At 33.8% G+C, this 24,374-nt stretch overlaps 1 protein-coding gene, 1 non-coding gene and 1 pseudogene across 2 annotated transcripts in view; all 3 read right to left on the minus strand.

Annotated features, from left to right (window-relative positions):
* Positions 1–1,016: 1,016 nt before the first annotated feature.
* On the minus strand, positions 1,017–1,205 carry LOC145240499 (U2 spliceosomal RNA). The gene has a single exon (XR_013862516.1). It is a non-coding gene; the product is annotated as a U2 spliceosomal RNA (small nuclear RNA).
* A 119-nt stretch (positions 1,206–1,324) lies between these two features.
* LOC145240555 (U2 spliceosomal RNA) lies at positions 1,325–1,450 on the minus strand (annotated as a pseudogene).
* A 5,043-nt stretch (positions 1,451–6,493) lies between these two features.
* The window catches only part of LOC145239992 (nucleolar pre-ribosomal-associated protein 1-like), a 142,866-nt gene continuing 124,985 nt past the window's right edge, over positions 6,494–24,374 (minus strand). The window contains exons 30-34 of the mRNA XM_080103575.1: positions 22,827–22,970; positions 18,077–18,186; positions 16,149–16,316; positions 9,409–9,500; positions 6,494–7,472 (exon numbers count right to left, since the gene is read on the minus strand). Coding sequence (XP_079959701.1) covers positions 6,586–7,472; positions 9,409–9,500; positions 16,149–16,316; positions 18,077–18,186; positions 22,827–22,970 — 1,401 coding nt within the window. The 3' untranslated portion in view covers positions 6,494–6,585. The remainder of the gene's footprint in view (positions 7,473–9,408; positions 9,501–16,148; positions 16,317–18,076; positions 18,187–22,826; positions 22,971–24,374) is intronic.

Raw genomic sequence — 24,374 nt, forward strand, 5'->3', positions numbered from 1 at the left:
TACACAAAATAATTATGCCACAATCAACACACTACACAAAATAATTATGCCACAATCAACACTACAACACAAAATAATTATGCCACAATCAACACACTACACAAAATAATCATGCCACAATCAACACTACTACACAAAATAATTATGCCACAATCAACACTACTACACAAAATAATTATGCCACAATCAACACTACTACACAAAATGATTATGCCACAATCAACACTACTACACAAAATAATTATGCCACAATCAACACTACTACACAAAATAATTATGCCACAATTAACACTACTACACAAAATAATTATGCCACAATCAACACTACTACACAAAATAATTATGCCACAATCAACACTACTACACAAAATAATTATGCCACAATCAACACTACTACACAAAATAATTATGCCACAATCAACACACTACACAAAATAATTATGCCACAATCAACACACTGCACAAAATAATTATGCCACAATCAACACACTACACAAAATAATTATGCCACTTTCCCCATGGCTAAAAGTGATTTTTTTTTTTACAATAATGACATTTTCTGCTCATAAAACACGCCCTCAATTTAGTATGTACAAGTCACAGGATTCTGATTTGGGCAGTGATTTTGTGCAAGAATTGATATCAAGAAATCAAATCTTCCATAAATTTATGTGATAATAAGTTGCCAGCTGATGGTAAATGGGCTAAGTCATGTCTGCTATTTGACATCACAGATCAAAAGTTGATCTAGTTTCGGCTATTTTCTGAACACTTGAGTATTGATGAGCAAATGATTTCTTGTTTTGGACATAATTCACATAAGGGAAACCAATCAGATCTGAATTTAACGAGGCCAATAGCCATTAGTCGCATGCTCTCGTGTAATGAATGAATGCATGAAATTCTTAAAGATAAACTGACCGAAAAATGGGCTGAAATGACTTAAATGAATAAAAAGTAAATGACTTAGAATGACTTTAATGAACTTAAGAATGACTTGAATGCTTAAAAAATAACTGGAATCCTTCAAAAACAGCTTGAATGGCTTTGAGACTGACTGGTTGTAAAGTGGGTGATCATTTTGCATTAAATTAATACAGAAAAGTGATCCCCCACTTTAAATCACAAAGTTACAAACATAAGTACAGCATGTAGTAAGATCAGATACTACACTTTGATCTTGGCCAAAAGGCCAAGAAAAGGGTATTTATTTGCTTCCCCACCGAGCAAATTAGGCACAAGGCTGATTTTTAATGTGAGGAGTGAAGGGGAAATGGGGACCAGCTCCCCGGGGAGTAGGGGGCTGGATAGTGACAATTGGTATGAAGGGTTGCCCCTACATTGACCAAGGTCTTATATGTGGGGTTGCCCCCACATATGGTCTTTGCTTGCAGTATCTCCCGGAACAGATACTACACTTTGATCTTGGCCAAAAGGCCAAGAAAAGGGTATTTATTTGCTTCCCCACCGAGCAAATTAGGCACAAGGCCGATTTTTAATGTGAGGAGTGAAGGGAAAAATGGGGAATAACTCCCCGGGGAGTAGGGGGCTGGATAGTGACAATTGGTATGAAGGGTTGCCCCTACATTGACCAAGGTCTTATATGTGGGGTTGCCCCCACATATGGTCTTTGCTTGCAGTATCTCCCAGAACAGATACTACACTTTGATCCCGACCAAAAAAAAGCTTAAAAAGCTAAGAACAGCATCTATTAACAAAAAGACCTTTGATCTTAATCAAAAAGGCCAAGCACAAAAGTGTTACGGACAGACCGACCGATGGAGTGACTCAGAGTCGCTTGCATGCGACTAAAAATTGGGTCTTGTGTTCAGAAGATGGATATCTCTTCAAAATAATACTGTACCAAGGAAAGTTTTCAGGAGCTAAACATGAACCCTTGGGGCCAAAAGTTGTCAAAGTTGTGGTTACAGATAAAAGGAAGCATGATGTTTGATAACTCCTTTACATCAATGAAACTTCTTGAGGAATTAAAGGAAGTATTCATCCCAGCTTCTAGTACAGTAAGAGTTAACAGATTACCTGGATTGCCTCCCCAATTGTAGAAAAAAAAAGAGAGGGTTCATAACTGCTTACGCACTTTTGATATTTGTGCTGTCTGTTAGGTCGACAAAGTCATTGCAGTTGCCTCCAACTACCTAAGTCATGAACCTTGTTAAAGATTGAATGTCGCTTAATCACATTCGATCTGGTACTACAATTGCTATATGGGTGGATACCAAAACAACCTGCGCCCATGTATTGGTGTAAAAAAAATGGTATTAAGCCCAACTAATAAACTGTGTTTGTTTGATGTAAGTAGCAGCATTTCGATTTTTTTGTCACCTCCACACGGAAAAACACATTTCTCAGCAAAAATTCCTCAGGAGCATCATTCATCAATACATCAGGTACGAACATAAAGAAAACCGACTAAATGTCAGTATTCCCAACATAGTTTCAACTGACACCAGTGGTCATTTTTTTGGGGAGTCGTCGTCACAATGTCAAAGAATGGTCGCAAAGTTTGTAAACTGTTTCCCATTGTAACACTCTTAGTAGGCAAAATTTTATCTAGCTTTTTCCTTTAATATTTGTAACATGCATTTATTATAAAATACTAGATTGTTCCTTTGATATTTGTAACATGCATTTATTATAAAGTACTAGATTGTTCCTTTGATATTTGTAACATGCATTTATTATAAAATACTAGATTGTTCCTTTGATATTTGTAACATGCATTTATTATAAAATACTAGATTGTTCCTTTAATATTTGTAACATGCATTTATTATAAAATACTAGATTGTTCCTTTAATATTTGTAACATGCATTTATTATAAAATACTAGATTGTTCCTTTAATATTTGTAACATGCATTTATTATAAAATACTAGATTGTTCCTTTAATATTTGTAACATGCATTTATTATAAAGTACTTGATTGTTCCTTTGATATTTGTAACATGCATTTATTATAAAATACTAGATTGTTCCTTTGATATTTCTAACATGTTTATATTATAAAATACTAAAATGTTACTTTAATATTTCTAACATGTTTTTATTATAAAGAATAATATTGTTTAAAAGTTATCTTTACTTATAACGGCAAAAAAAAGTATATTTCTGGACAAAAATCAAACTATGACATAATTACGATGTTTACTGAAATTCAATTTACATCATTAGAAATATCATTACACAGGTATGGAAGGTTCCTCACTTCCGGTTTACATGAAAGGTTTGGTCTAGAATCCTAGAACAAATCAAAAGAAATTATTTGGGAACATCCAAATTTAATGCTTTCCAATAAAATTGGTGAAAAAAATTCTTTTTGAATTGGATTTATGACATTTTAACACGTAAATCAACAAAATTTCATCATATTTAAGCCAAGGAAAGTACCGTTGGTTTTGAATGGGTTTATTTATTTTTCTGTGTTCCTGCTTTTAAACCTTTTCAATATTTTTTTTATTTTTCAAGATCATATAAAATTATGTTATGCTGAAGATTATACATTCATTAAGGCAGGAAAAAATTAGAATCTTACAAATAAAAATTAGGCTAAAACTGTAATCTAAAAAAGTATTTTTTGCAATGATAATCTTGTTTTGTATGAAAATATTAAATAAACAACATATTTGAAACTGAAATGTACAGTGATCTTAGTTATGCCATTAAGATTTTTTGAATGGATACAAAATGCTTTGTGCGTGTCTTAAATCACTGTCTAGAACTGCGAATCTCAACTTGCCATGTACTAATTGTTTCTCTCATAGCTGTACAAACACCCCTACTGGCTTGCTACATATATCCAATATATACTTTATCTCCAAGATGACTGCCTTTGTCTAATTTGCATGTTAAATAATTTTTTTTTTCTAACTAAACTTTACTTGAAACTCTAAATTCTAATATGTAACTCTACTGTATTCTCTAAGTTAAATCCCCTCTCCTGAAAACTAACAATTTGCTCTAATTCCCAAGCTGCCAGTAAAACGCCTTTGGAGTGGGGTCTTTAGCTTTCAGCCCTTAACCATTGAATGCTGACCGCTGAAAAAGTCATCACTAAACACCTCTAAGACATGCATTGGAGTTTATTCTTATCCAGTTAGGTACTTACTAGCCATAGTCTGTACTTAGATTTAAAGCGATCTACATTACATAACAATCTTTTATCTGTTTCTTCCTTGGAGAGTTTTGCAATGATTAATACAAAAACTGAACCGATATTCTTTGTTATGAAAAATACAACTTCCTAATTTTTAAATGAAAACTGAAGTTATCTTCCTTCATTAGAAGTGGAAACATACTTAATACCTACAACTTCCATATATTTGCATCTACTGAAAATTTACCCATATATCTAGTTACCTAATTATGCATACTGAATACACCCTAGCTTATAATTTACCTCCAGTTTTTTATTTATTTTTTTTTTAATTGCATTTTCACCCCAAACAAGGCAAATTGCCACTTTGGTGTAGGGGGCTACTATCAGGGGCAATAACTACTGGGGTACTATGTAGGGATCTGGGCAGCAAGATGTCGGTTCACGTTACACTTGAACTTCTGACGTCAGTAATGTTGGGGAAGCAGGGACCTGGAATGGAATTCCAAAGTCTAGCAGTTCTGGGGAAGAAACTATTGGAGTAGAAAGATCTTTTACATCTAAATTAGGGTGGGATTTAACAGCCTGTCGGGTTTGTCGAGGGTGCTTACGTCGTAGGGGCACAAGTGATTGCAGTTCGTCAGAGCATTCACCATTAAAATACTTGTAGAACAGGCAGAGGGATGCAACGTTTCGTCGATGGGACAGAGGCTGAAGCTTAGATGACAGTTTAGGGCCTATCAGGTTTGCGACTCTCTTTTGAACCTTGTTAAGGAGTGAGAGACTAGTAGCAGATGCACCAGCTCAAATATGACAACAATACTCCATACATGAGCGAATGGTGGCCTTATAGAGGTACAGGATACTTTCGGGTGTTAGTAGTTGTCTAGCACAGTAGAGAGAGCCCACCTTCCTTGCAGCGACCCTGGCAATGCCTTCAATGTAATTGTTCCAACTCATGTTTCCTGTGAACGTTATGGGCACCTAATTTTGAGTTTAATTCTTAATATCAAGTTATACTGTTACACACTTTCCTAGTCCTAAACTAACATATAAATAAAAAAAAATATCTTAAACCATATATTAACTCCTTTGTAACAAATGTTGCAAATATAGTTGCTTTCACTGCATGAGCTTTTATTCATCCCCTCTTCCAGTAACAATGAAATAGCAAAGTCCCTAAATCACTTTGAGGAGTATAACTTTTCGGTAGATATATAACCTTTACAAACTAACCCAGTAACATTAACTATCCACGCGGGGTTGCAGAAATACCTGGATGGGGCAAACCCTCTCAGTGCTGATGGACCTGTAGATCTTCCCAAGTCATCTGTCTAGGAGAAGGAAAACTCTGAAGCTAAACCTAAGGGGAGGGAGACGTCTCCGGTCTTGGATGACAACCTTCCTAGACCTGGTGACTCGAAACAAATTACCAGTTTGCAAACCTAAACTGCTTAAAGAGCAGATAAGCTCTGTCTATTGCCCGGCTTTCATACTCTTTCTTTGCCTATTAGCCAGGCGCAGAGGAACTATCACAGGGATTTAACAGAAACACTCAATGGTCAATCTTGTTTCCTGACTAGGGCAATGATCGCCGTTTTCCCTGATCCTGACAGATTCTATCCCTCTAAAATAGGCACTTGGGAGTGTCTGAGTGCCATATATGCCAGTGCAATTAGATTGGATTGATCTTTGTCTGATGTGTTGAGGGTATCAGATTGACAGTTCCTGGCTACTGATTCTGACTGGTTGTACAGGGTCCCTAACTCTTTGGTAGAACTTAGAGCAGCTGCTCCATCAACAGTTGTATAATATCAGGATGTTTGTAGTGCCATATCGCGCATGGAAAAGGACCCTGCACTCATCCCCGGTGGACTTTCCTGAGGCCACAATCCTAGTAGTTGATACGTCAGCTCATGGTCTACTTGTGTTGCATGTCTGGTATTCTGCATAACCACTTGTTCAGCACCTCTTACCTAAACTGAAACTCTTAAAAAACTCCTCAAATCTTGCTGATAAAACTCCTCATCCAAGTTTGGCCTTACATCAGTAGAGATCCTACACTGGAATAGACTGACATAGTTTGGTTGTATTCATGGCAGTCGACAAGTGACCTAGAAGAATCATTAACTTTGATATCTCTAAAACCTGTCCAAAAGGTTGACCTAGAAACAGGTCGAGTGATATCATAGAGCACTACTTGAAACGTCATAGGTTAACAGAAAGATTGGCAATGGATCGCATCAAGTGGAGAGAAGACATTTGATCAAGTTGACAATCTAAATGCCCAACCCTCGAACTCGGGGGAATGAGTGACGATAAACGTGCAATAGCAGTAGTAAAGTACTTTGAGAAAAAACAAAATAAAAAGACCATAAGTAAATATTTCAATATTTTTTTATCTTAAAAATATTTTATATGAATATAATTTATAATACAAGATAAAAATTAATAGAAAGCTATTTTTTTTTTTAATTACTTGCAATCTGTTGTAAATACGGCACTAAAACACTCGAAATGTTTGTCTCGCCTGAAAGAGAAACCTCACAAGAATTCCATCTTTCCACCAAAGTTCGGCAAACTTTTCTGAGTAGATATAATGCAGCTTTAACAGATTTCTGCGAGATGGCATCCGTCGCAAAATCGGTTCCATTTAAACTTTGCTCTGTATCGTTCCTATTGAGGAGACGGGCATACAACAAGAGAAGGCTGGTGTATAACAGAGGAATGTCACCCTGACTTGTGTTCTGCATTATATTGGCAACCGTAAAGTTCCAGGATTTGAGATAAGTTTCAATCCAATGCAGGATATTTACGATTGAGGACGGAGAAACTGTCCGAGCAGCCTCCTCACAGAGGCAAGCCATAACCAATTCTAATGTTTCATCAAAACAAGCACCACATTCCTTTGTTGCTGGTTGGAATGTCCGAGAAGGGATCCATTCAAGACAAATGTCAACAAGCGACTGCTGCAATTTGTTCTCGTCGTTTTCCGAACTCTCGACACTGTCTTTATCTTGGCAATCATTGGAAATGTCCGTAGTTTCATAGCCTGGCTTCTTTGCGATTTCTTTTGGTAAAGAGTGAGAAACTTCTGTAAGGTGGTCACACGAATAGCCCCAACGTTTCATAAGATCCAGGGACCGTTCACTGAGCTGGATATTTGACAAGTGCGATCGGCTTTGGTAGATAACCAAGAGAACATCTTTTGGGGTAAGTTGAAGTTGAACATGACATGTCGCAAGATTATTATCACTTTTACTTTTTAGTGCAGTCTCCATCTTTTCCTTTTCTTCATCATCTTCACTGTCGTTTGGTTCATCATTTTTTAAGTCAAATTGTTCTTTCGATGCGTCACCTGAAAGAAAATGAAAAAATAAAAAAAAAACGAGATAAATTGGCTATGAAGAATATGAGAGGATTAACAATGATAAATATAAACAGAATCAGATTACTTATAAAGGCAGCTTATGATAACTATTTGTTGATATTGTTGTAGTCTGCAAGGAAGTAGTCCTGCTGTAAAGTGTTCCACAGCTAAGCAGTTCTTGGAAAGAAACTCTGGTGCTTCTTTGTTAATAGATCGAAATGTGAAAATCAAAATACAATAATTTCTAGTAAAACTACTATTGTCAACTTAATTGTTATGTCCCAGTAATGAGCATATCCAAAAATTATGAAAAATAAGGCGGAAAATTAATTATTAATGAAAAAAGTTTTCAAAGATAATTAGCAAAAATTGAGTTTTACAAAAAAAAATTTAAGTATGAATTGATACAAGGGAGGTAATTACTTGCTGAAAAAATCTTAGGCTGATTTAGCAAAACTCAATTCTCATCATCTTTGAAAACTGTTTTCATTAAAAATTAATTTTCTACCTAATTGTTTTTCTTAGTTTTTGGATATGTTCATTACTACGACATGATAACTAAATAGATACGATTGGTTTTACTTGAAATTCCATATTGTGATTTTCGATTTTCGCTCTAATAATGAAGACGCACCAAAACTCTTTATGGAACCCATGTTTGTTGTTAGGCACACCGAGACAAAAAAGAACGTTTGGTTAATATGCTCCATTATGCCAACAAGACGCCTCAACATTTTCTAAAAAATGATGACGTTTATAGGTTTTCGGGTATACTGAAAACAAATATTGTAGAGAAAATTAGTGCAGACTAAATAGTTTTCAAGATATATATATACCAAGATTATGCAATGTAGTAGTTTGAATTGGCCACCATCTTTGTTGTTTCAATGAAATGGTTCAGTGAGCATGTGTAGACGAACTGTGAAGTTAATTCTACAAAATGCAAATGTTTATTCAACATCATTTCTAGCTAACACCAAAAAAATACTTTCAAGAATTCAAATTCAATAAAATTCGGTCAATGTGCACTGGTTGACAAACCTGTTTATTCCAGAAGCCATTCTTAACGAGGGGAGGTTCAAAATAAGAAAATACCTTTTGGAATACCGCCCCCCCCCCCAACTTCCCCCTATTACGAACAGTTTTCGTAATAAACCCACCCAACCTCCCCATCTTAAGAATGGTTTTCGGAATAAACAACCCCAACTTCCCCATGTTAAGAACGGCGTTTGGAATTGCGCAGAACAAAAAAAAAAAAAAAAAAAAGAGGGTTTGCCACTTTCATCTGCCACCCATTCAAACAGGGATTTACATTTCAAAATACACGTATTAATATCTCAATATCTTTGTCTGCGCTAATTTTACCTGTAATATTCCTTTTCAGGATACTCAAAAACCTATAAAAGTCATCAATTTATCGAAAAATGTTGAGGCGTCTTCAGTTGGCATAATGGAATACATTGACCGATTGTATTTTTACAATATGATGAGTTCTTGCTATGAATGACTTATAAGAGATTTGAGGTCAGTCAACAATAGAGCAGAGAAAGACTAACCTCTCTTTTGTGAGAGCGATCATCCAGCATTATACAACAAAGTCGAGTTCGTACTCTTGTAACATAACACGGACAACTACAGGGTGGTCAAAAAGTCAGGTAACATGTTAAAGGTAGAAAAAACAATATGATCCATTATAATCTCTATTCAGTGGTTAATCGCTTCCAGTGATTGATAGATAAATGGACGACAATTAACAAAATAAACATATTTCATGTTTGTTTCATTTTATATTTCAATGTATGGTACTTAAATATACATGTATTGCTAATATCGTTTTTTCTTTAAAATGTTACCTGACTTTTTGACCACCCTGTATATGAAAATACGGAGTCATGAGTGGAAAAAAAAACCTGTTTAATGTTACCTTTTTGTTGTGCTTGAATCTGCTTTTTGCAGTGCAAAACTGACGCAAAAAGTGGAAGAAAATACTTCATGGCAGAAAACGAAGTTCCTTCCCTAAAAAATAATAAAAAGAAAATGTAAATATTGGAAACTTTTTTTAAAAAATACTAAAAAATTGATTTTTTTTTTTTTTTAACTTTATTCAGCAGTTCATTGCTATCAGAATAAAAAATCAAAAAAAAAAATTCAAACAATATCTTAATAACTTATTAAAAATAAAACATTAAACTATTTTACAAGATCTTTAGCGTTAGTCCTAAGTTAGGGCGTGGTTCACATTAAAAGACTTTTGTGTCTACATTCCATGATCGCAGGTTTGTTCTGGATTAAGCCAGATTTTACAAAGAGTGTTTACCTATCTGCTGTGTCTGCACAAACAATTAACAAGAACACGAAAAGTAAAGGTATAACAATAATATATTAGGAAGAAAAGTTATATACATATTTACATGTCTCCAGATATACTTCAGTTGGAGATATTCCGGTAGATGGCGTGTTGCATGTCTTACTTGAGGCAGCATAAGCGTTTTGCCTATTTGGCGGTCGGTTGCCGAACTCCCCCGGTATTGGTGATTGATACCTTTATATATCTCACTCACCCGCTTATATTAACACTATCTCACGATCGCCCTTCCTCTCAATCGTTTCCAAGCAACTTCTATTTAAAAAAGCATGTTTTAAAATGGTGTCATTACCAACACAGCAGAAATCATCCAAGCCGTCATTCTTTCAGCTCACCCTCACTCAAACTGATGCCATGCCACAGTGCCTTTGGACTAATGTTTAGATGATTAATCAAAATCAGGAATCGAAAAAAATTGGAATTTTTGCGAGTATCAGAATTAGTGTCAAAAAAAAAAAAAAGTGCCTATTTTCCGATGCCAAAAACGATTCTTAATTTTAATTTAATTTTTTTTAAAAGAAAATCTTCCATTGCTGGTAGTAATGATAAAATAAATATTTATTGATTTTTAACAACCAGTAAAACTACAATTGATAGATCATCCCTCACAAATGTATTTTTACATTCAGAAAAATATCTGCACATTTAAAATGTGTTTTTATGGCAAAAATCAAGTAAAATATTTAGACATTTATAAAGAATCCGAATCAGTAACTGTATTGAAATCGGGAATTTAGTATGGAATCGGTACAAATATTGGAATCATACAATCAATACTTTTAACATCAAAATACTTAACATGATCAATCAAGAAAAAAAAAAGCAAAACAAAAAAAAGTATAAAAACTTCCAGAAAGTGTTTATACTTTCTGCACAAGCACAGCTTGTATGAAATTAAATTAAGTCAAAAAAACAAACTACAAAATCTTCCTCCAAACCCTTTCATTTTTTTAAATCTATCTATTTATAAAAGTGAAAGTGTCTGTGTACATTTCCCTATGCAATAACTCTGTCAATTTTTAGTCTACAGACTCAAAATTGGATATACAGGGTACTGAGATTTGGGAAAATTGATGTCATCAGTTTTCGGCCAGAAATTTGGCTATTAAGGGGTCAAAGTTGAGAACTCTATCAAACTCCAACGACAATTTTGGGTCTACACACTTGAAACTTTAGATATAGGTTCCTTGGACATGGATCTAACTTAATAACTTGATTTGAGCCCAAAACAATATATTTTAAGGGGCCATAATAGGGGTCAAAGTTAAAAAAATTAACCCTTTTTTTTTTTTTGTTTTTGCTCAGCATACATCTCCGAAAACCCAGTCAACGCCGGGCTGAAATGCTAGTATATCTATAAAATTGAACGTGTCTGTATCTGTCTGTGTACATTTCCATACGCAATAACCCTGTCAATTTTTAGTCTACAGACTCGAAATTTGATATACAGGGTACTGAGATTTGGAAAAATCTATGTGATCGGTTTTTTGCCAGAAATTTTGCTGTTAAGGGGTCAAAGTTCAACAATTTGACCTTTGAGAACTTTACCAAACTCCGACAATTTTGGGTCTAAATACTTGAAATTTTAGATATAGGTTCCTTGGACAAGGATCTAACTTAATAACTTGATTAGAGCCCCAAATAATACATGTTAAGGGGTCATAATGAGGGTCAAAGTTAAAAAAATTGAGTTTTTTTTTTTTTTTTTGCTCAGCATACCCCGCACACCCATGCTAGTATATCTATGAAAGTAAACGTGTCTGTGTTTGTGTGTCTGTGTATATTTTCCTATGCAATAACTCTGTCAATTTTCAGTCTACAGACTTGAAATTTGATATACAGGGTACTGAGATTTGGGAAAATCTTTGTGATTGGTTTTCGTCCAGAAATTTGGCTATTAAGCGGTCAAAGTTCAACGATTTGACCTTTGAGAACTCTACCAAACTACTCCAACAATTTATGGGTCTAAACACTTGAAATTTTAGATATAAGTTCCTTGGATATGGATCTAACTTAATAATTTGATTTGAGCCCAAAACAATAAATGTTAAGGGGTCATAATAGGGATCAAAGTTAAAAACAATTGACCTCTGCGGTTTCTACCAAATTACTCAGACAATTTCTGGTCTAAAAATTTGAAAGTTTACATAAAGATATGTATGATTCCAAGATAGGGCAAGCTTTTTAAATCGGTTTGGGTCTAAAAGTTTTAGTTACTAATATATCAAAGTATGCTTTCGACAGAGACGACACATTTTACCAAGATCAGTATCGTTTTTAAGTTCGACCTTTCAGACGACAAATATCGAACAATTGGCTAAAAACATTAATATCTTCACCTTCAACTGGACATTTTTCTACAGGGAAGGGTGGGGGGGGTCGCTTTTTCGACAATATTTTTGAAAGTTTCGATTGTCTAGCTTTAATTTAAGCATAAGTCACTTCCGGTTTGGCGGTGGTCATAACAGCAAAGATGTTAGGTTTTTTTCCGTTCTTTTCCTCCTTCACGGTACGGGTTTGAGTCTGCCTTCCTACTACCACTTTTTTTTCTTGGCTCAACAGACACATCCAAACACCCAGGCTGAAATGCTAGTATATCTATAAAAGTTAAAATGCTTGTATGTGTCTGTGTACATTTTCCTACCAAACTACTCTGTCAATTTTCAGTCAACAGCCTTGAGATTTGACATAAGGAGTATTGAGATTTGGGAAAATCTTTTTAATCGGTTTTCGGCCAGAAATTTAGCTGTCAAGGGGACAAAGTTCAATGATTTGACTTTTGAAAAGTCTACCAAACTCCTCGGCCAATTTTTGGTCTGGTTCCTTGGACATGGAGCAAACTTTTTAATTTGATTTGACCCCAAAACAATAAATGTTAAGGGTCAAAATTGGGGGTCAAAGTTTTTAAAAATTTGACCTCTGAGCCAAATTTCTGTCTAAACATTTGAAATTTTACATAAAGTGTATTCAGACATAGGGCAAGCTTTTGAATCGGTTTTTGGCCGAAAATTTGGCAGCCAAGGTGTCAAAATTCAAAAGATTTTACCTTTGAGTTTAAAATTTGACATTTTACATAAAGAGTATTAAGACATGCAGCAAGCTTTTTAATCAGTTTTTGGGCGAAAAATTGGCTGCCAAGAGGTCAAAGTTGAAAGAATTGACCTTTGCAGACGTTATCAAACTCCTCTGCCAATTTTGGGTCTAAACACTTGAAATTTTAGATGTAGATTACCTGGATATAAATCAAACTTTTTAACATGTATACATATGCACATAAAGTTATGAACAGGACAAAGGACCCGAGCAAAGCCGAACTGAACTGTTAGTGATCTCATGAAGCAAAATGTTTTTTTTATTCGATTATTTTTTTTATCCGTCACGCACACCATAATTTTCTTAACATACAAATATTACTCGTAACTGGTTGAAATTCTCTTAAATATTTCATCCAAAAAGTTTAAATACTGTCCATCTAATCCTTTCTTGCTACCAAAAACGATATCCTTCATAAGTTTAGAGTCATATATTTTTGTTTTTGATTTTTTGCAATGATGATCGACAATTTCGATTATTCAGACTACTGTTCTCATTTGGAATTCGCACAACGTTTTAACCAATATAATTTTTTTTACCTTTTTCAGGTGTATCTTGGAATCTGTAAAACTTGGGACAGCGCATAAAATTTTGAAAGAAAATCTTTCATTTAATCTACAGGGTTAGCATACTCTCGTTCGATCATCAATGACCAGATACGAAGTCTTTTTACAATTGTATTCTTAATATCACCCGCATTGAGGATTGAACCTTCAACCTCCAGAGGAGTGTTGCTGAAGAATGAACTTCACTTAATACTTGATCTATTACGTCATAGATCCTTTTGGTCGCGTTCACATTTTCATACAGATTCCTGAATTTGACGCTATACATTGACTTAAATGTTATGAGAAAAATATTCAAGATGAGAACAGTAGGCCAAATAATTCGAAATAGTTTTGTAAAAAATCATGTTGAAAACAGATTTTATGCAATAAATTCATCTATATAATAAAGTAATTTTATGCAATAAATTCATCTATATAATAAAGTAATTTTATGCAATAAATTCATCTATATAATAAAGTAATTTTATGCAATAAATTCATCTATATAATAAAGTAATTTTATGCAATAAATTCATCTATATAATAAAGCAATTTTATGCAATAAATTCATCTATATAATAAAGTAATTTTATGCAATAAATTCATCTATATAATAAAGTAATTTTATGCAATAAATTCATCTATATAATAAAGCAATTTTATGCAATAAATTCATCTATATAATAAAGCAATTTTATGCAATAAATTCATCTATATAATAATTTTATTCAATAAATTCATCTATATAATAAAGTAATCTTTATTTTTTCCTGTGTTTACACTTCTAAACATTTTCTAAACAAATCTTTTATAATCAGCACATACAGCACTCCTTATATAGGATGGAACGATAGAATCGTCGCCACAGAAAAGACGGCGTGATTCCATTTCCGTTTGATGAAAAACGTTTTTCTTTTTTTGTTGCAGACCATCTACTACTTGGTCAGTTATCTACAAATCCCAAGAGTGATAGAAGCTTTCTATCATGTCTGAAAGTGAAACAATCTTTAGCAAGTGAGATCGGAGATGCGCCACTGAACAACACATCAAAATTATGACAACAGGATCATTGCCAGCACTCTCACAATGACAATCTACAGAGTTCAATGCTTGAGAACGTGCTAAGGGAGATGAAAACAATATTTCTGGTCAGGGTTATGGTTTTTGGTATCGTTGCAAGTGAGGGCCACATCATGCCACCTCACATCTTTGAAGTTAACTTGAAAGTCAACATCAAAATGTGCCAAAGAGTGTAGTCAGCCCCTGCTGCATTCAGCTCCTTAAATGACATCACTGGTTCCACTGTGAAAACCTGCCTATCAAATCCTGCAGCTAAAGGGAATGAACTCCTGCTTCATTGCCTGCCGCGGACAAGGATTCCCGCGCTTTTTTCTTTCTGGAAGTAAACCAGGCAAGAAGAAAATCTGGTCGCGACGAGGCGAACACTTCTGTAAACTTTTATATACATGGCAACGGTATGCGCATATTTTGAGGGAAAGGAGTAATTTCAAAGCCTTTAAACTAACAAAAAAGGCAAATGTACTGTCTATCTTCAACTTGTGAGTACGTTAAATTTGTTGCGAGCATAATTTAGGAAGTACTCGTACTTAATTTTCTTATCAACTGTAGTTGTTCATTGTGACAACAATTTGCAAACCACTTTTTTGTGCTTTTTTTTTTTTACTTGACGTTTTTTGCATTTGAGTGTCTGCAAAGGAACAAAATTTGCTGTAAATAAAATCTTTTCTTCATTTAAAAAAAAAACTCTTTCTATTTTATTCAATTAATCCGCCCCCCACCCCCGCTTTTTTATTTCATCCTTTTATTTTTTGTTTCTACAATTTGTTTCTACGTTGAATTCATCTGAAAGAGGATAAATTTCCGACAGCATTGACAAACCTGATAAAACAACTTCGGTTTGTATTAGATTCAAAAAAGTTGTCAAAAAACAAATATATAAAAAATAAATGTTATCAAAGGCAAGATAAGTTACTTTTCTACCTAACTGAATAATTTTCTAGTGTTTTTATTTAATGTAACATGTTTATTCAGCTCAAAAAACATACTGTGTCATTATGTCAACAGAACCCGGCGACGGCCCACAAGTCCAAAGAAACCGAGGCTTGGCTTCAGAAGGAGTGCTACGACTTTGTACCCTTTCCTCACTGGCCTTCTTCCTCCCCCGAGCTGAACCCGCTGGACTACTTTGGTCAAACATCGAGAACATCACTAACATGAACTCTCACAACATCTAAGCCAGCCTGATCACCGTCATCCGCTGACTATTTGCCGATCTCCCACCAGCACTTATGGAAAAGGCACACTCCCAGTTCCAAACCTGTAACAAAGTGGTGATTGAGGCTGAAGGTGGCTACATTGAATAGATGTCAGTTTAACTACATAATCAAGTAACCTGAATTGATTTTTTCAATAAAAAGTTTTAAAATAAATTTGTAATGTTGTTTTCTTTAGGACGACAATTTTATTATACTACACCTGAAATAAATTTAATATAAAACAACATTTTCGAGTTTATCTGATGAAATATTTTAATACGTGTCTTGAATTTTATATTTTCCTGCGAGATATTAAAGTAAAAGAGATTACTGAAAGAACAAAAAAAAATTATAATAAAGAAAAAAAGAAAAAATGAAATACCTGTAACTTTGCAGCAAATTCAAAAGAACCACCTGCATCTCTTGTAGAAATGGCAGCGGCAAGCCAAAGGAATTACTGTTTGCACAATCACTGTTTTTCCGCAGAAGACTAAACCAGAGTGTGTGAATGACATCTGTGACGAGCACAATTATCGGAGAATGGGGATCTCTGACAAAGAAATTAAAAAAAAAAAAAAAAACATTATTTTTTTTTTTTTTTTACATGGGGATAACCATTATCAAGGCCCGTAAGCCGCTCGGGGATAAGGGTTATTTTGTGTACAATAATCAATGGGATAATATCATAGTAATAGTTGGTATTGGAGATTTGATAAAGCGTCTTACTTAAGGAGGCGATTAATCAGGAATTTGTTTATGTTGGACTTGAAGACGTCCAAGTTGTAGTCAGGTGGGAACCAGGCAAACGGAAGAGAATTCCACAGGCGTCCACTTCTCAGAAAAAAAAAAAAGCTATGTTCATGGAATCTACTTTTGATTTAGGCACAGATAAAAAGTGGGGGAAATTACTGACAGTGGTTTCAGCTAGACGGGTGTTTATCATGAAGGATTGGCGAGGAGGGGGGGGGCAGAGATTGGCGCTTGGACGAGCACTTGCTATGAAAATAACTATAAAACAAAGACAGGCTCGCAACGTCTCTTCTGTGGGAGAGAGGTTGCAAGGAAGAGAAGAGAGCATCCCCCACTAAGCCACGAAGTCTATTTTGTACTTTGTCAAGGCAGGATAGGCTGTTTTTTGAAGCTCCAGCCCATATGTGGACGTACCTGGCTTTTATAGAGATAGAGAATTGCATCAGTAGTGAGATACCTTCTGGAGCGGTAGAAGGATCCTACCATTTTCCCAGCGGCCCGGGCAACAGACTTTATATACGTGTTCCATTTCAGATCAGGAGTAAAGGTCAAACCCAGGAGCTTGTCAAAACATGAAGCCTCCCCAAGACGAGAGCCATCCATTTCAATTGATACATATAAATGAAATACTATAACTTCTGATCTCCTACTGCTTCAATTTAAAAATTAGTATTGAATTTAATTGAAGTTTTGTTGTTTGATTCACATTTTGCATCGGTATATAAATAAATTTTTTTTCACCAATGAAAACAAAGAAAACAGAAGAAAGAAACTTAAAGAAAAAAAAAAGAACGTTATATAAAAAGAAAACAAAGAGAAACAATTTAAATAAAAATCAAGTGAAACATGCATGGTCTCCCGTGAGTGCACAGTGAACGAGGCATAAAAAAAATGACTAAGTTCAGCATTTGCCCCCCCCCCTCCCCATTTAGCCCCAAAAGTTCCCAGGGGATATCAAATCCTGGTGAAAATGAACAAACGGTGCAGTTTTAGGCGTTAGCATATGTAAATTTGTAGTTCTGCACCATGCAAAAAAAGAAATGACTAAGGCCCCCCCCACCTCCGATTTAGCCTCAAAAGTCTCCAAAGCTTTACCATATTTAAATTTGAGTTCAGCACCATGCACAACTGCTAAATAGACATGCACAGAAAATTTTAGACAAATATGTAAAAATAGTCCCAAAAATGGAGTGTTTTTATGAGTCCTAAAAGAGCCCCTGGGGCACACTTAAAGAGTTATCGCGAAGTATAGACAAACAAAATTATATAGAAATCAATTAGTTACAACTTTTCAGAAAGTTTCATAAAAATCCAAGCCATCAATTTTTTTTTTAATAAGCACAAAAGTGTCAATTTTAGCCATTTTAACCCGAAAGGCACCTCTGGGAGGGCAACCGGAGTTTTCCCAGAAAATCTGTTCTGTTACTTTTTCAATCATATCATGTTTGATGTTTATGCAAAATTTTTAAAAATTCCAAGGAGTAGTTATTGAGAAAAGTGCGGACAGACAAACGGACAAGGGTGAATTTGTCGGCGGACCAAAAATGAAAAGTAACTTACACGTTGGAAATAAAGTTGTTCATCCATGAAACAATCCCACAATGCCGTGTGAGATCATAGGCTCCCGTTTTCTGTTTACATGCACGTTTCAAAATATGCAAAATCTGAAACTGAAAGCAAAATACAACAAATTTTATAAACATGCTAATTTCTCCAGATGTTTTTTTAAAACAGCCTTCGTTAAAAAAAGTATATTGTTCTATTATACTTTTATTGTTTAAATAATTTAACTTTATTAAAAAAAAAAGTTGAAAAGATATATTTTTCACTCAGTAGTGAGCTTTCGAAGTGAAAGAAATACAATCGCCAAAAGGTAATGGTTTCATTATTTCTAGCTGTCACTTTGAAAAAATCACTCACAAATGCGACTGTTTCATTCGTAATGTAGAGTCCTGCTCCATATTTTAGAAATCTTTGTCTGTTGCTCGGCGAGTCATGCTTAAGTTTGAAATAGTAGTTTCACTTGTTGTACTTAATTGAAAACATTTCTATACATACGTTCAAAATGACCTTTGTTTCTGTTAATAATACTTAAGTTAATTTTGTTCATCTATAGCACGTACGTTTAAATACGTATTTTCAGCAGCCAATCATGCTTAAGTTTCAGTTTTTTTGTTAGTCACAGTTAAAATTAAAATAGTATTTTCATTGGTACACAAAACAAAATGTTCTCGTGAAAACAGAGGATGGTTCAAATTGCTGTTATTCTGTTTTGTGAAAACTACTGAATAAATTTATAACACATTGCTGCAGGTCTGTTTCCCATAGTTTACAACATGGTCACATAAATTCCACTATCTCACAAATACATGTTGAACTGCCTTCTTATGTAATCAAATCTTGTCTTTCATCTTTTCAACTCTTTTATACATTAGCATCCAGCTGATTATCTCATTAACCTTTATTATCCTCGACTTGTTTTGGGTCTTTATAAGTGGGAATCATTAGTATAAAAATAATGTTAAAAAAAGAAAGATGTCTCTCAAAATGAAACTAGACTTAATACCTTTGGTTTTATAATAATCATGAGTGTAAAAATAATGTCAAAAAAAGAAAGATGTCTCTCAAAATGAAACTGGACTTAATACCTTTGGTCTTATAATAATCATTAGTATAAAAATAATGTTAAAAAAAGAAAGATGTTTCTCAAAATGAAACTAGACTTAATACCTTTGGTTTTATAATAATCATTAGTATAAAAATAATGTTAAAAAAAGAAAGATGTCTCTCAAAATGAAACTAGACTTAATACCTTTGGTCTTATAATAATCATTAGTATAAAAATAATGTTAAAAAAAGAAAGATGTCTCTCAAAATGAAACTAGACTTAATACCTTTGGTCTTATAATAATCATTAGTATAAAAATAATGTTAAAAAAAGAAAGATGTTTCTCAAAATGAAACTAGACTTAATACCTTTGGTTTTATAATAATCATTAGTATAAAAATAATGTTAAAAAAAGAAAGATGTCTCTCAAAATGAAACTGGACTTAATACCTTTGGTTTTATAATAATCATTAGTATAAAAATAATGTTAAAAAAAGAAAGATGTCTCTCAAAATGAAACTAGACTTAATACCTTTGGTTTTATAATAATCATTAGTATAAAAATAATGTTAAAAAAAGAAAGATGTTTCTCAAAATGAAACTAGACTTAATACCTTTGGTTTTATAATAATCATTAGTATAAAAATAATGTCAAAAAAAGAAAGATGTCTCTCAAAATGAAACTAGACTTAATACCTTTGGTTTTATAATAATCATTAGTATAAAAATAATGTTAAAAAAAGAAAGATGTCTCTCAAAATGAAACTGGACTTAATACCTTTGGTTTTATAATAATCATTAGTATAAAAATAATGTCAAAAGAAGAAAGATGTCTCTCAAAATGAAACTAGACTTAATACCTTTGGTTTTATAATAATACTAGCGGGGATGCCCGGTGTTGCCCGGGTGTTTTGGAGGTGTAAAAGAAAAAAAAAAAAAATTTTGGTAGGAAGGTAGGCTCGAACTCGAATTCTTGACGCGAAGATGGAAAAGAAAAGGGAAAAAAAAACCTGGCATCTTACCCACTCGGCCATGACTAAGAAGGGATGAAAAGCGTTTTAATTTAAAGATTAAAAACTAAATTGACATGTGCGTGAACATATGGGGAAACTTAACTTTGGCTACAAGCCAGTATCTACGTTTCCCACAAGATGTGGTCCAAATGAATAGCAATTGTCTGATATAAGGATAGTATTTCATTTACTGCGGGAACGCTTCCCAAGATGTTATAGGAAAAAGACTAACCCACATGCGGCGAGCGACAAATGTTGAATATTTATCTTCCCGAAATCGAGCAAATTAAATAGACAGGCGAGCTTCGTTGTTAACTGTGAGATATTACGATTTATATGTGATATAAAAAGTTTTAAAAAGTTGTGAAGCGAGCGACCGCTTCTCTGAAAGAAGCCTTTTGTAGACACAGAAAAAGCGAACACACATACATACATTTTTGCTTTTATATATATAGATTAAATAGGAGTGAACAGTTTTAAAAACAATTTTTTAATGCGGCAATGTTTAATAACAGCAAACACTTGAGATAGAAAATAATGCAATAAACAATCGCACCAGACTACAAAATGATTTTCAGTAAAATCACTGATCGTTTATAAAACCAAAAAAGAGAGACGTGGTATCAAGGAACAAGGGGAGGTTACTCTGATTTACGTTTTCAACAGGAATTAAACAAATACAGGATTTCAGAAGAAAAATACATAAATTGCAGGGGAGGGGGGATGTATTACAGAAAATATTAAAAATTTTGAACGCTTAATTTGTTTTATTAATAACTAGCATGGGTGCCCGGCATTGCCTGGGTGTTTGGAGGTGCGTGTTGAGCAAAAAAAACAAGAAAAAAATGTGGTAGTAGGAAGGCAGGCTCGAACCCGTACCACGGAAGAGGAAAAGAACAGGAAAAAAATGTGATGTTCTTGCTGTTACGACCCCCACCAAACTGGAAGTGACATAGGTGTAAATTAAGACTAGACAATCGAAAAGAGGGGACAACTTTCAAAAATATCGGCGAAAAAAAGCGACCTTTCCATGTAGAAAAGTGCCCAGTTAAAGGTGAAGAAATTAATGTTTTTAGCCAATTTTTCGGTATTTGTCGTCTGAAGGGTCGAGCTTCAAAATGATACTGATCTTGTGAAAATCCGTCGCCTCTGTAAAAAGTTTTAGGCTGACATGCAAACATACATACATTTATATAGTGGTAGCTCAAATTTTCGACCCAAACCGATTAAAAAGCTTACCCTATCGCGGAATACACTTTATGTAAAATTTCAAATGTTTAGACCAGAAATTGTCTGAGTAATTTGGTAGAGACTGCAGAGGTCAATTTTTTTAACTTTGACCCCTATTATGACCCCTTAACATTTATTGTTTTGGGGTCAAATAAAGTTATTAAGTTAGATCCATGTCCAAGGAACCTATATCTAAAATTTCAAGTGTTTAGACCCAAAATCGTTGGAGGAGTTTGGTAGAGTTGAACTTTGACCCCTTAGCATCGAAATTTATGGCCGAAAACGGATTACAAACAGTTTTCCAAATCTCAGTACCCTGTATATCAAATTTCGAGTCTGTAGACTGAAAATTGACAGAGTTATTGTGTAGGGAAATGTACACAGACAGACGGACAGACACACAGACACTTTTGCCTTTTATATAGATTGAATTCAAACAATGCTATCTTATTATTTATTATCAAACTGTTCTGGTTGAAAATGATTGTAATAAATAATGACAACTTTTTTTGGTTTTTGAGCTGGAATGAGAGTGTAGTATTTGTTCTGTCAATCCTTCTGGATTGGCATAATTATAACTTCTGTTCAACTTAGTGCCTTGTTTTCAGAAACTGGATATCTCCACACACACACACACACACACACACACACACACACACACACACACACAACATGTCTTAACTTTGCCATCATAGAGAAGTAAATAGATATGACATTGTAACTGAATTTTATCCAGAAAATTTCTGTAACAAAGCTATGTACACATGATAAAATCTTAGATAAGCGTTTATGCATTTGTGCACAACCAACATATATGCAAGTGCACTATAGGATGATAGTATCAACCCTTTATGACATGAACTAGCAAGAGGTACCCGGCGTTGCACGGGTGTTTGGATGTGTGTGTGGAAACTCCGGGATGGGGGGGGGGGGGTTAAAAAAAAAAAATGTTTTGGTAGGTAAGTATAAGGATCGAACCCGAACCGTTGAGGCAAAGTTGTAAATTAAAGTGTAAAAAAAAACAAAAAAAAAACGTGCGATGTTAACCATTGCCCCACCGTGAGATGCTAACGGAAACACGTTTGAATTTATTTAATTACTTGGATTTGGCAGGTGCCCGTTTTAATGACTTAATGAGGTCAAGTTTGACTGCAGGATAGTATTTCATTTACTGCGGTAACGCTTCCCAAGATGTTATAGGAAAAAGACTAACCCAAATGCAGCGAGCGACAAATGTTGAATATTTATCTTCCCAAACTCGAGCAAATCAAATAGATAGGCAAGCTTCGTTGTTAACTTTGAGATATTACGATATAGAATTTGTCTTTTTCTGAATCAAAAAAAAAAAAGATAGAATTTGTCTTTTTCTGAGTGATAGATATGCCGAGGAAACTGACATGCCCCAAATTAGGGTTGCACTTGACAGTTATACAGAAAAAAGTTTCTAATGGAAACTTACCTGCGATGAATAATTGCACAAAACAGAGTTTGCAAACGACATGATGATCTTAAAAATATAATATTTTTTGTAAATGTTATAGTCGTTAGATTCTTTGAGACCGTCATGGAGAAGGTAAAGGATCCACATTCGTTCATGGTAATGCTAGGAAAATAAAAAAGAAAGTTATTATTATTAATAATTATCAATTAACATTATTAATTATTATTATTAATAATTATCAATTAACATTGACCTGGTGACATCCAAGTAGACACGTACAATGTTTTCAGCTTTTATAAATAAGACAAATGTTTGGATTTTAAATGCGATTTTAATAATTTCATTTTCTTTAATATTTAATGAAGATTAAAATAATATAAACAGAAAAAAAATGTGAAATAAAACTGTAATTAAAAAATAAGGTTTAAAGACTGGGGTCACAATTTACACGTCACAAAAAGCATTTATTATTTACACGTCACAAAAAGCATTTATTATTTACACGTCACAAAAAGCATTTATTATTTACACGTCACAAAAAGCATTTATTATTTACACGTCACAAAAAGCATTTATTATTTACACGTCACAAAAAGCATTTATTATTTACACGTCACAAAAAGCATTTATTATTTACACGTCACAAAAAGCATTTATTATTTACACGTCACAAAAAGCATTTATTATTTACACGTCACAAAAAGCATTTATTATTTACACGTCACAAAAAGCATTTATTATTTACACGTCACAAAAAGCATTTATTATTTACACGTCACAAAAAGCATTTATTATTTACACGTCACAAAAAGCATTTATTATTTACACGTCACAAAAAGCATTTATTATTTACACGTCACAAAAAGCATTTATTATTTACACGTCACAAAAAGCATTTATTATTTACACGTCACAAAAAGCATTTATTATTTACACGTCACAAAAAGCATTTATTATTTACACGTCACAAAAAGCATTTATTATTTACACGTCACAAAAAGCATTTATTATTTACACGTCACAAAAAGCATTTATTATTTACACGTCACAAAAAGCATTTATTATTTACATGTCACAAAAAGCATTTATTATTTACACGTCACAAAAAGCATTTATTATTTACACGTCACAAAAAGCATTTATTATTTACACGTCACAAAAAGCATTTATTATTTACACGTCACAAAAAGCATTTATTATTTACACGTCACAAAAAGCATTTATTATTTACACATCACAAAAAGCATTTATTATTTACACGTCACAAAAATGTATTTCTTTAATCAACAGCATGTTCCTTTGCTGTAAATCTTCAGTTGCAATTGAATTCTTGGTATTCTTCAATCTCAACAAGAGTGTCATTTAAAACTGAATTTTTACTTAGTACATTACCTGTCATACCGCAGGTCCTTGTGGATAATTTTAATATAGATTTTGGGAGGCTTAAATCCATTTTCACCTTAATTTCAGAATGTGTGAAAAAATATAAAATTATTTCCACAGCCAGATAACATCGCAGCTCACAAGAACCACAAAAGCAAACAAAAACAAAGCCAAGTTGAGTTT

The sequence above is a fragment of the Euprymna scolopes genome, chromosome 19, assembly GCF_053919585.1.
Source record: "Euprymna scolopes isolate OS-2025 chromosome 19, ASM5391958v1, whole genome shotgun sequence".
In the NCBI taxonomy this organism is placed as follows: Eukaryota; Metazoa; Mollusca; class Cephalopoda; order Sepiida; family Sepiolidae; genus Euprymna; species Euprymna scolopes.